Source organism: Diadema setosum, chromosome 14 (genome assembly GCF_964275005.1).
Source record: "Diadema setosum chromosome 14, eeDiaSeto1, whole genome shotgun sequence".
Classification (NCBI taxonomy): domain Eukaryota; kingdom Metazoa; phylum Echinodermata; class Echinoidea; order Diadematoida; family Diadematidae; genus Diadema; species Diadema setosum.
Genome location: NC_092698.1, coordinates 33,879,569 through 33,893,812, shown reverse-complemented (window position 1 = coordinate 33,893,812; position 14,244 = coordinate 33,879,569). Strand labels below are relative to the sequence as shown.

At 37.3% G+C, this 14,244-nt stretch overlaps 1 protein-coding gene across 1 annotated transcript in view; it reads right to left on the bottom strand.

The window, feature by feature from the left end:
* LOC140237708 (myc box-dependent-interacting protein 1-like) overlaps window positions 1–13,914 on the bottom strand; it is a 47,680-nt gene extending 33,766 nt beyond the window's left edge. The window contains exon 1 of the mRNA XM_072317629.1: window positions 13,774–13,914. Coding sequence (XP_072173730.1) covers window positions 13,774–13,914 — 141 coding nt within the window. The remainder of the gene's footprint in view (window positions 1–13,773) is intronic.
* Between the last annotated feature and the right edge of the window lie 330 nt (window positions 13,915–14,244).

Below are 14,244 nucleotides of genomic sequence, written 5' to 3'. Positions count from 1 at the left end.
ATGAAATTGTATCCGTTTACGCGATAACTCAAGACTGTATGGAGCAAATTTCACCAAACTTTGTTGGAGGATGATGTATGATGGGACAATTACTTGATTAGTTTTTCAGTGAAATCGGACAGAGGTCAAAGGTCAAAGATCAAGGTCAAATCCTAAAATTTATCTGTTAATGTGATAACTCAAAACTGGATGAAGCAGCTTTCACCAAACTTGGTCCAAGGATGATGTATGATGGGACAATTAGTTGAGTAGATTCTAGTGACATTGACAAGAGGTCAAAGGTCAAAAGGTCAAGGTCAAATGCTAAAAATGTTGCTATTTCCCCCATATCTATGCAATGCCCGCAGTTATTTTCTTGAAACTTAGTGTAGACATGTACTACTGCGTAAAGATTCTCCAGAGAGAGTTTCATGTCATAAGGTCAAAGGTCAAAAGGTCAAAGGTTAGGTGAAAATGTTGCAATATCACTTTTCTCGCAAATGGTTCAATGTATCTTCATGGAACATGGTACATATGCATGTACTGACTGGCAGGGATTATCTAGGGAATTTAGGGGTCATGGGTCAATAGTCAGGGGTTCAAAGGTCAAGGTCAACTCCTCAAAATGTTACTACTGTATTTCCCTCATACATGTATACTAGTATATGCAATGATTGCATTACTGTAAAAGTGGATATTTTCGCGCGACTGATTTTTCACGCTAGGCCGGGTCAGAAGAGTTTCGCGTGTTTTTAATTCCGCGGAATCAAGACATTACGCACAGGAACGTATGGCAAGCAAAAATATTCGCGTGTTTTTATTTTCACGCTAGTTTCTGGTTGCGCGAAATGCGTGAAAATTTCAACACCGCGAAAATTTCCACTTTTACAGTATTAGTTTTAAAAGTGTTTAATATATGTACATGTATTACTTGATGGAGATTCTCTTGGAAATTTCCAGCCAGAAGGTCAAAGGTCAAAGGTGAAGGGTCAAAGGTCAGGATTAAATGAAACAAAAAATATTTTGTACTGTAATTACACTCTTTCTTCATACCTTGAAAATTATACTCAATGCATAAACTTATAATAAGGTCGGTCAGAAGTCAAGTAAAAATTTTCAATTCCCCAAATATGTGTACCTGCACTCTTTAATAGACAATTATAGCAAACCCAGTTCGTGGAAAGTGAACATTCAAGATATTTCTGACAAACCTGTTATTTCGATATTTTGCCAGTTATGTGAAACTGTCATCACACATTGTCAAGACATTGTACTGTACACCTATTGGGAGAATCATGCATTATGGCGCAGGCATCAGTCGCCGTAGCGACATTTCTAGTTTTTTTTACATTTGGAGAGTGCCCCTCACCTATCAGATCATGTACATGTATTAGCTTTCATTAGCCAATAGCAAGAAATTACGCACCTTACATTTATACATGAATGCATTATGCAAAAACAGGATGGTAGATAAACGATAGCTGGCAGACTGTTATTGACAGTAACCTTGACATGAACCCATAAAGGATAAGAACCTACCAGACTGAGAGGAAATATCTAATTCATCCCTCACTGAATTCAAATTGGGGTAAATGACGGGTGCTGCTATTTAACCAGCATGTGCACGTCGAATGTGTCTAAGCAAGTCACTGGGATCAAGTACTGCTACTGTACACAAGTGTACCAACCATCACTAACAATGAAAATGTGACTGGAAGGATTTACAGGTAAACATTTCCTCAATCAGTTACAATTGTGAATTACCTTGTGAACATTTCAAAACAGAAAATGATATATTTTTAAAGTTCATGTACATGTGTATCTCACTGTGACACACCTATGGTGTAAATTGCAAAACAGAAAACTATTTACTCCAATCAATTGTTTCTGGTGGTCCTAACCAATTCAGAATTGATTATTTCATCACACAACCACAAATATGTTTACTTAAAAACTTCAAAGTGTGAGAGATTTGGGAGAGAAAAAAAAATCATACGGCAAGCTGTCTATTTATGTACTGTAGATAAAACTGTAGCTATTAATTGTCTAGACGAGGGATGTGACACATACATTTGTTCAACAGCTTTTCAATGTAAATGTCTGTGTCCAAAGTTCATAAAATTGGACAAGAAGGAAGTCACCAACACAAAAAGATAAACTTTGAGTTTCTAGAAACAAAAAGGGGAAAAGCTACACTGTAAACTGATTGGATTTGTTTACATGTAGGGGCTAAGGAATGCAGAAGGTACACAATATCAAGGTTCATAGATGTACAATGTAATTTTTAACAAAGGACATCAATCACTGCACCTCCTCAGTTTGACATCAACTGCCAAAAAGTTTAAGCCTTCAAACTGTAGTCTTACGAGTGGAATTCAGTATGCACATGAACCCAATGGTAAATGCATTGCATCATATTATAAACAAACTGATTGGTTTGCACTGCACATTCTTCACACGTTATTCTCACTACAAATCAGAAACCAGAGTATATGTATAATCATAATCTCCTATAAATTCTCAGAAAAACAAATAATCATAAAACAAAATCAGACAAATTGAGGCTACATTCATCAGGCTAAAAGAAAAAATAATCCTTTTAACTTCAGCTTGCATTTCACAAACTTTACAGCAATGTCACACATTACCTTTCAAATTCAACTGTAGTAGTATTCTAATCTGAATTAATTAAAAAAAAAACTATATTTGGCAAAATGTCTATTATTTTCAAATACAGTAGGATGATTATGGTATATTGAAACCACACACAACGTACCACAATTCTTATACATTATTGAAGTTTTAAATGCTGGATTAGATTGACACATGACACTGGAGTATAAATGTATGATACTCTATCCTAATTTGTGACAGCAGACTGACTTTGCAATGTACATGTACAACTAGCAAATTTATACCTACAGCTGTACTTAATAATCCAATAAAGACATTCAAGACTGAAAATAATTAAAAGATTTCTGATGTAAAATGTAGGTCTAAAAGAAATACCTACACTTACATTGTACACTTATACATGTGCAAAGAAAATGGACAGGAAATTAAATGCATACCAACAACTGCATGTACATTTGTACAGCGACACTGTACGGTTGTACACTGTACATGCAGACGCAATTATGGGTCTAATAACTGTTCTGCTAACCAGTGCTGACATGATGTACACTTTACACAGTATCTGCCCAGAAAGTATCAATTACATACTAACTGAATAATCAGTGTAATTATCTTCATAATTCAAACAACTGACTGGTACGCAGTGCTCTGTGGGAGTGCTGTACATGTAACCTTGCATCAATATGCACTTTTTGTCTGCCTTTGATACTCTGTTAATATCCTCCCCTTATGGAAAGGACATTTCAAATGCAGTATTAAATGTGCAATGGAAAACTCTCATAATACATGTCCTTGTACGTAAAACACTTTTTCTTACGATATATATCTTATGACACCCTCTGAAGTGTTGGCAGTTTAACCAACACGAAAATAAAAGCATTCCATCTTCACTTTCAGTTTTTCTCAAGTTCAAATTAAACCACAATGTAAATTAACTTTCATGCTGTGGAGTTTCTGTTTGTACTAAGATGATAATAAAAGCATTACAGCAGCAAGCAAGGATTGAGGCTTCGCTTTCTCCCTCTCTCTCCACATCCCGTCTTAACCACATCTTTTGTTTCAATATAACCTCTACAATACAGTTATTATGGCAAAATGTCTCTCCACATCCCGTCTTAACCACACCTTTTGTTTCAATATAACCTGTACAATACAGTTATTATGGCAAAATGTTAGCACATTAAAGGGGATGGCTAATAATTGATCAGTGGGAATCAGTGGGAATGCTGGGGGATGATTGTTCCAATCCTTAAGTGGGATTCATTTAAGAGTACAATGTACATGTATCTATTGTTGTGTGAAAATTATTTGTTTCAGAATGGTCTCATATTCAAGTAATGCACAGTTCAATGTTTCCGGGTTAGCATGCCTGTACAGTGTCGGGGCGATCGTTAATGGGCCGTTAACAATCAATCATTTTCACACAACAAAAGAAATGTACTCTTAAATGAATCCCACAAGGATTGGAACGATCATCCCCCAGCATTCCCACTGATTCCCACTGATCAGTTACTAGCCATCCCCTTTAACTACCCGTAATATTACTCCAGATGTTGTCAATCCACTATTCTGTCACATTCCTGGGATATGTTTTGATATTGAATATCATGGTACAATTACATACTTGGCTATATAGCCATGTTCTGTTATGTCATAATGTCATAATACTACATGTATATATGTTTTATTCATTAATATTTTGTCACATATGGCTTCTTAAATTGTATTATGCTCTGTTTGTGTATGTCTTAACATCCCTGTCTCAGAAAAAGATCTTGACCATCGATTCATGGGATCACTATGGATTTATATGAATGTAAGCTGAAAAAAGCATGAATATAACTGGTATTCAGCTTGTGAATAAGCTTTGTATAAATATCATTACCTCCAGCTGAACACATCTGAGTGACTTCAGTGACCTGTACAAAGTCGTTCGAAGGAGCAGAATTTGAGATGAATAATCACATACATGTACATGTATCCTCCTGTTGCCAAAAAGTTAGTGCTTCTTACACAAATTGCAATCTCTATCAGAATACACCCGAATTACGACTGTGGTCTGCACTTGAAATTCAAGAGAATATTCAATAAATCTCTCTCAAAGAAATTGTCAAAATTAAAACACCGACTTTGTTGCAGTAAGTACAACATAGAGCTCCTGAAATACAATCAACATGAAAAAACTAGAAATGTCGCTATGGCAACTGATGCCTCCGCCATAATGCATGATTCTCCCAATAGGCGTATAGTACAATGTCTTCACAATGTGTGATCCATGACAGTTTCACATAACTGGCAAAATATTGAAATGACAGGTTTGTCAGAATGTCTTGAACTGGGTTTGCTTTCATTTTTTAAGAGTGCAGGTACACATATGGGGAATTGAGAATTTTTACTTGAATTCTGACAGACCTTTTTATAAGTTTATGCATTGAGTAATTTCCAAGATATGAAGAAAGAGTGTAATGACGGTACAAAATGGATTTTTTTTTTTTTTTTTGGGGGGGGGGGGGCATTGAAACCTGGCCTTTGACCCTTAACCTTTGACCTTTTGGCTGGAAATTTCCCAGAGAATCTCCATTAGGTAATGCATGTATTAATTTTTGAAACTGATAATGCAAGCATTGCATATACTAGTATATGAGGGAAATAGTAAAATTTTGAGATGACCTTGACCTTTCACCCCTGACTATTGACCCATGACCCCTAAATTCCCTAGATAATCCCTGCCAGTCAGTACATGCGTATGTACAACTGTACCAAGTTCCACGAAGATACATTGAACCATTTGCGAGAAAAGTGATATTGCAACATTTTCACCTAACCTTTGACTTTTTGACCTTTGACCTTATGACATGAAACTCTCTCTGGAGAATCTCTACGCAGTAGTACATGTCCACACCAAGTTTCAAGAAAATACCTTTGGGCATTGCATAGATATGGGGGAAATTGCAACATTTGTAGCATTTGACCTTGACTGTTTGACCTCTTGCCAATATCACTAAAATCTACTCAACTAATTGTCCTATCATACATCATCCTTGGACCAAGTTTGGTGAAAGCTGCTTCATCCAGTTTTGAGTTATCACGTAAACAGATAAATTTTAGGATTTGACCTTGATCTTTGACCTTTGACCTCTGTCCGATTTCACTGAAAAACTAATCAAGTAATTGTCCCATTATACATCATCCTCCAACAAAGTTTGGTGAAATTTGCTCTATCCAGTCTTGAGTTATCGCGTAAACGGATACAATTTCATAATTTGACCTTGACCTTTGACCTTTAGCTGATTTCACCCAAAATCTAATCAAATAATTGCCCCATCATACTTCATACTTGGACCAAGTTTGGTAAAATTCCAGTAAATATTACTCAAGTTATCGCGTAAACGAAAGCGGACGGACGGACGGACGTACAGACGTACGGACGTACGGACGGACGGACGGACAACCCGAAAACATAATGCCTCCGGCACCACTTCGTGGCGGAGGCATAAAAAGGTTTAAATTAACCATTATGGTTTAAATTTTGGTCCAGTGGTCTGTCATTTTCTTGTACAGGGAAAAAGCTTTGTACTACACATTATACAACAATTATCCAAGCCAACACACTACAAATATACCTTGTACTGTACTTGTTTAGTGTACATGTATTGAATGTGGAAGAACAGAACCAGGATTTAAATTGTAATAAACTGTCACAATTATGATTATTTCCCGTCAAGTGGTGAAATACTCCCCTGCAGGGCAAATGGCATTGATTACAATACCTTAGTGTACTGTACAGGTACAATAATACATCAACAATGCTGTACTGTAGTAATGGAAACCACAACTTCATATCAAGCCCAGAGAGAAACTACTTGTCTGGCATTACAGTTCACTTTGATTCATCTTCAATTTCTGTTATTACTCACAGGAAGTACTGGATCACATCAAACACAGCAGGGTTCTTTTACCTAACATATAAAAACCACAATTGTGTTGTAACAGATTTCTGTGACATCACTTGCTTTGTTCATATCTGCAGTTATACTTAAAATAAGGCAAACTCAGATTTAAATGTACAGTATGTCAAAAAGTTGAGATAATAAAAAAACAAACAAACAAACATGAACTGAATAAAAATTACATGTAGCTAAAAAGACGGCATTCCATCTGGATTTGTACTCTAGACCTCTGTATTGCCAGACCAGTGCTCTTATAATACCCACTGAGCTATGGAAAGCTCTACATACTGTACAGTGTATGTTGTCCACATGTAGTGTAGTACCAGGGAGGTACATGTAGTACAGTGTTTGTCCCTTTAATAATCCCTTCATTTTCATTGCTTGTATGGTCAGAAGCTATTATAAACCTGACATAAACCAGAAGGAGAGAAATTAAGTTTGGGCTAAATGCAAATAATCACCAAAGTGATAAAGTTTTTTTTTTTTTGTATGAAAATTTCAAATTCAGTGTTATGCATGAAAATGAGCAAAGATGATGGGATTCCATGGGGATTCAAACCCGAGACCTCGACAATGCTAACTCTTACTGAGTCAGCTATTGAAAGTCCTGGAAATACAGTGTTCTTCACTGAAATTTCTTAATTTTCACCAATTTTCCAATTTGTTTGAAAATTTTGAACTGCTCAGTGCTAAATAAAAAAGAATAGTCTTGACTGTGGGAAGTGTACATCCTGTATTTTACCTGTTCCTGTTCCAAAGTCATTCTCCCTTAAGGTTGATAGGACATACATATTGTACCATGAGGATAACAGCATACTATCTCACTGTTCTTTATTCCAGTAGTATTTCAAGTTTACATGACTTCATACAGCAGTCTTCATGGTGCTTTTGTTTGTCATAAATTGTGATTAGTCCAGTGTACATGTACAACCCATATGAATATAAAGTCACAAGCATGATATGCTTGCTATTAGAGATAATTTTGTACTTGTTTTTGAACACATCCATCACTTTAATGATAAATATTTTATACACATACATTTGTACCATTTGTACCATTTGTACTGGGGTTTTTTTTCAGTCTATAGCTGAACAGAATAGAATTGATGTCACATCAAGCAAAATGCATTTAATGGCCTGTCATATAATACAAAAGGCTGGGATGACCAACAAGAAGAATAGAAACATCAAAAAGAGATGAATATCACACAATATAGCAGTAAAATGCTAACAAATCTAATGACAAAATCATAATTCTAAAGTACCTTATTCTTATACCACATTTGATCATGAAACTTGGGAGAAAGTGGTCGGGCAATTACTCTGGCTTTGTCAAACTGATTTAAACAAGAACTACATGTTCATTGTACATTAGGTACAGGGTAGTGGAGGAATTTTGTCTCATTACATGGCTCAGATTTGTATTTCTATGATCAGGATTTAACTGTCAAGTTTAAAGACAGAGCACAGACATAATTTGTGGTTTATGTCAGCCTTACGACGTTTGTGTAGCCATGAAACTACTCATTCAAACTTGTTGGCAAATTAGAAAGGCCCTGTGCAAGTTGCCTTTTTGATAACATACTGTATACAGTACAAGGATGAATAACCTGTATCTATAAATTAACAATTTTTTTTATTTTTTTATTATTACTTTTTTTTTGGTTGGAATGCTACAAAAACACATTTTATTGCAATGCACTTTCAGCACATGTCACCATCACAGTTCATGCCTATGAAACACAGTGAAGTAAACTGACCGTATTTCAAATTAATGTCTTCGTCATAGCGCACTAGTGCAGCACTAAACATCCTTTTCACCTTTCACGCCTGTCATCTATAGACAACCAGTGGAGGTAGATACGGGAAGTGTGAGCGAGGCAGTCTCACACAGGAAATCCATGTGGAAAACACGATTCTGGTTCCTACTGTCAACAATCAGGACTACGCAGCCAAAACAGCACTCTCTGAATATGAGCTGGTGTTCTGGAATGACATGGGGCACACTATTGCCTGTCCATACACTGTACGTCAATTACATGCATACCATTTGGATACACATCATATGTATACATGTGTACAGATGTAAAAGTGTAGTAGCAAAAAAACAAAACAAAACAAGGCAAGTGCCAAAATGGGTTACAGCTTGTTATTCCGAAGGTTCGTTATTCCGAAGGCTCTTCAGTCCGAAGATTCATTATTCCGAAGGCTCTTCAGTCCGAAGATTCGTTATTCCGAAGGTTCGTTATTCTGAAGGCTCTTCAGTCCGAAGATTCGTTATTCCAAAGGTTCGTTATTCCGAATTTCGGATTAACAAATCTTCGGAATAACGAACCTTCGGAATAACGCCACAAATGTTCGGATTAACGAACCCTTTTTCATTTTCGGATTAACGAACCTCTAGGTATAGGGAATTTGTGTGATTCGGATTAACAAACCTTTAGAATAACGAACCTTCGGAATAGCAAACCTTCGGAATAACGAACAGCACCCGCCAAAATGTGCCTCACCCATTTGCATAGAAGATATTAATGCTTTTCTAACTCCCGGAAGTTCATTGACCCCACCTATGATCTTTGACCTTGTGATGAACTTCAACTCCCCAAGAGACATTCGCCAGCCAAGTTTGGTCACAAACGGACATATGGATAAAAAGTGCTGAGCCATAATTTTTAACGCGTCGTAAAAACTTAACATTGGGCCTTAGAAGTTTGTTGACCCCTGTCCGTGACCTTTGACCTTGTGATGAACTTCAACTCCCACAGGGACATCTACTGTACCATCCAAGTTTGGTCACAAATGGACATATACAGCAAAAGTTATGAGCCATAATCAAAATGTGCTGTAAAAACTTAACATTGGGCCCTAAAATTTCATTGACTCCTGTCTGTGACCTTTGACCTTGTGGTGACCTTCAACTCCCAAGGGACATCTACCATCCAAGTTTGCTCACAAACGGACATACATCAAAAGTTATGAGCCATAATCGAAATGGCCCGTAAAAATTGAACATTTGGCCCTAAAGTTTATTGACCCCTGGCTGTTACCTTTGACCTTGAGATGATCTTAATGCTTGGTAAAATGTGTAACTTTGTATAACCAATCTTCCCTCCAAGTTTGATTGAAATTGAAGTCCTCAGTAGAGAGTTATTCAAGTTTTTGTAGCATTACGGACAGACGACGGACCCTGCAGGCGATCTCTTAGTCTCCCCTCACCTACGGTGGGCTCGACAAAAAATGATAATAAGAAATACACTGTAATAAAGCTGCTGAAAACTCCTTAGGAAATCCAATAGTTGCAAGCCAGGAAAGCGAAACTGAGTCAAAAACAGTTGCCATACTTGGACTGGTATCACACACTGTCTTCACATTTTCTCTATTTTGAAAAGAATATAACATTATAATAATTTATATTTTATAATTATAATACCACAACATTTTTTATTGACTCAGTCAAAGTCATATATAGTCATACAGAATTTTGAAAGTTCAGCCATACTGTCCACAACAACACAACTCTCACGACAAGGAAGTCATCATAGATGTTTATTATTTGTTTTCACAGAAATTAAGAATATGCAAAATTCCATTCTTAGCTGCAGTTACAAATAGATACGTGACCAAGACGGCTAATAGGATGTAATATTGAATAGTGTACCTACACGTACAGTGGACTTGACTTTATATTGTACATCATAGGTCAGGAGATAACCCTGTCTCATGTTCAAGTAATGTAAGGCTCACACACATAGGCAACGACCTGTATAACCTATGAATTATCTCCCCCCCCCCCCACAGTCACACACACAGACACATTATGTACATGTATGCCACCAGTGTCCCACAAGATGTCACACAATTGTAAGATTAACCACTGCATATCAATGTAAACATTTTGTCCCTACAATTGTATCTACTGTGTCTGTACACTGTATTCTGGCTGTATGCAACTTGCAAACGAATGAGGTGATCTTGCACACATACAGGCAACACATGGAGGTAAAGTGGGGTCACACTTTCAGTGTTCACTTGTGCACATCCGGTAATGCATACTTACTGTGCAGAAAGCACTGGCAGAGTGCATTTATGTGGTAATCGCATCTAATTATACCCTTTTTACTAGGACTAAAACATTGTCACTTCACAAAAGAAATGCATCTTCAGAGCATAAAACCTGATATTTCTTATTCACAACACATTATTGCTCAGAAGATCTGTACTAACCTACAAATTTGGAGATCAGTTATAATTAAAGGGCAATACATTGTAAGTTACAATTGTACATGGAATACACGAGTCATGGGCTGCACTGATGACTTATAAGACACTTTGGCATTGTAGCAAGTGACAGAGAGAATTCCCTGACAGTCTCTAGCAGTATTGACACTTTCCTGGATTAAGTATGCATGCAGTGTAATCTTCACATAAGCTCCTATATCACAATAATTGGTGAAGTTCATAGTCTGGAATATATACTTTTTCCTAGCTTTTTTGCCATATTATGGGGCTTAAATATGTATATGATATGGGAACTTAAGTGGGAAATATCTCACCATCTAAATATTTTGTCTTTGACTTGAAAGTTCGTTGCAATGTGGAATTAAGGTCTATTAACTTGGAAAGATTGCTTCCTCACTGTGAGACAAAATGTCTGCCAATATTGGCAATGTGCCAAGGTTCTTTTGATAAGCTGGCTGTGTTGATTATCTCTGTCTTAACACAAACTTATCATGTAACACTGGGTATTGTTACACTGACTGTCCCCTCTTTTGCATCACAGTGCATTGAGCTTTACGAGTTCTGAGCACATTTATACTTGCACAGGCCTACAAAATTGGAGTAAAGCTACACTGTACAACTGTATTCTCAATTACATTTACGACTACAAGTCTTATCAAGTAAACCCATACTGAGGCCTACGGAAACTGGGAGGAAAAACAAAATAAGATATCGGAAAACTACTGCTGTAGAATGAAAGAAAACTGAGAAGTGTTTACATCTCAAGTGTAAACAAAACATACAAATTAAGACTGCTGTATGTCATGGTGGCATAGAGAACCCAGTTGGCTATTTCATACAAACTCGGTGTAACTATCATCAGTGCACTAAAGTCTGACATTTCTAAACAAGCTCCTTGGTTGATACATAAGTCATTATGAATCTCTGTCACTCTACACGTGTACCACATCTGCTACAAACCATCACACTGACAAGAAAGCCATTATGAGCATGAGCATGGGTACGAGCAAAATGTCAGTAAATGCCGAAATTGGAGTACAGCTGTACATTATCTCCTGACTCTTGGATGACTCTGCATTCCACATTAATTATTTACAAAATCCAAATTTCTTTTATCTATCACACTATACATTACTAGTACTAGCTGTATGTTCGTTTAAGATTTTATCCATATTAATGCGCTTAGAAACATAAGTATTAATAAGCGCTCCTGATATGTTGTCTATTATAATTATTATCATTATTATTATTATCATTATTATCTATGTCATATAATCAGTAAAAACAAATGTTGAAGACCCTCATCAAGGACTCCAAGGAGTCTAATGTGGTCTATCAAGCAAGTATTCCATTATTCGACCATAATGCCATTCAAAGTTTGACTATCAGCTACAAGTACAAGTACAAATCATGCCTTTGCGCGCAATTAAATTTTGGTTAGTTTTTTACTTAGTTTATTGATAGATCTCTAACATAGGCTTTAGACTCTTTATCAATCAAAATTCACCGTTTCTGATCCTCTCTTCATTTCTGTCGAGACCTCCTTAGGCCTAGATCAAGCCTACATTTTTAGCATAGTGTATCGACTGATAATGCCAAGACAGATCTGCTTACAATGCCCCAACGGGCTAGATTACTTTCGATCATTAAAAAATGCACACAAAAGAGTGCTCTGAGACTAGACACATCTAACGCTGGCGTAAATATTCACAACTGAATGACAAGCATATTAAAAACTAAAACTAGAGAAGTACTCTGAGAGCACAGACCTCCACCAAGCAGCTTACACTTTGTATTTCCACCACTGACCTCGTTCTTCAATAGAAATCAGTGATTTCCACCCACATGTATGCACGCTGAAAATCGCCCGGTTTCCCAACATAGAGGCAGATACCTCTAGGAGCCTTTTGTTACGTCATCAATTTGCAGCTGCGCTGCGCGACTCGCCTCGCCCTAAAGTAGTACGCGTAGCAAACCCTTGACTATTTAGTCAGTATTTATATCCGTAGCATGCACTTTAGTGTGCGTATGCAAACCTCAAAAAATGCGCAGCTTGACTCCCAAGATCATTGACCCTACCTGCCAAAATATCAAGAATCCTTCATAAAATCCATAGAAATTCCCTTAACTACCAAAATTTAATCATCTGTTCCTTGTATTGTATCATTCTCAATCTTTCCTGCACGTTTCATCCACATCCGTTCACAAAATACTTTTTGGCCCGAATTCACGAAGGTGGTACAAATGAAACCATGGTTTAAACCACGGACAAAAATCATGGAGTGCCAAGTGTCTCATTGAATATTTCATTACAAAATCAGTCATTCTGTCGATGAAATTATTATTTTGTAACAAAATGACATTTTCTAACAAAATGAACATTTCGTCCACAAAATTATAATTTCGTTAACGAAACGGTCATTTTGTCGACGAAATGACCAATTTCCTAACAAAATATCCATGCGACACTTGGCGCTCCATGGTTTTTGTCCATGGTTTAAACCATGGTTTCATTTGTACCACCTTCGTGAATTCGGCCCAGTTGAGTTATTTTGCACACACCACAGTCACAGACACACAAACAAGCAAACCAACCAACCAAACAACAAACAAACATTAAACAAACCAACGCCGATGAAAGCCACATAAATTTAACCTCCTGCCTTGGCGAAGGTAATGGAATTCTAGACAGTAGACGAATCAGTAGAGGAATTCAAGGTGCGACTGTCAAACTTGAAGTTGATGGAACAACATGCCTACACGATCATTCATCAAACACGGGATTGTGTACATCTATCTCCACAACAGGGATAACAAATCAGACGGTCTGAATGGTCAGTGTAATCCGATCCCTTCAGCAATTTTACGCGATGATATTTATTTCTCTAGAATCACTCCACCAATCATATGCTTGGAGATGATTCCCAAGATTTATTCAAGTTCACTACTAATTTGTGTAAGCAGTACATACCTTCTCCTTGGTTCTTGTCAGATTTTTTTGGAAGATGCTCGATTTTCTGGTCTGCTTTATCTCCGCCATTTTGCACTGTCTATGTGATGACCAAATTGCTGCTGTGCGGGCGCGTACGCGATCGCCATACGTGCTGCCCATTGTTGTAGCACGAAAGGTGCACCGGTACAGAGACGATAACTGCTGGGAATCAAGGAGGAAAGAGAAGAGAGACTATCTACAGCCGTAACTCTCCCGTTGCGAAACCGCAATGAGATTGTATTGGTTTCGCGGATTCGTTATCGTTTGGAGATGCGGACTGTTTCATATTTTGTGGGCGGGGCTTTCATCCACAAAGTGCACCAAGGAGGGGAGTAACGAAAGGGGTAACAGGGGTAAGGTCACGCTACTCAGCAGCTGAAATGGCTTGCAGCGACCAACATAATGTGAACATCGATACTAAAGCTCAGATTAACAGTTTCCGGCGAAAAG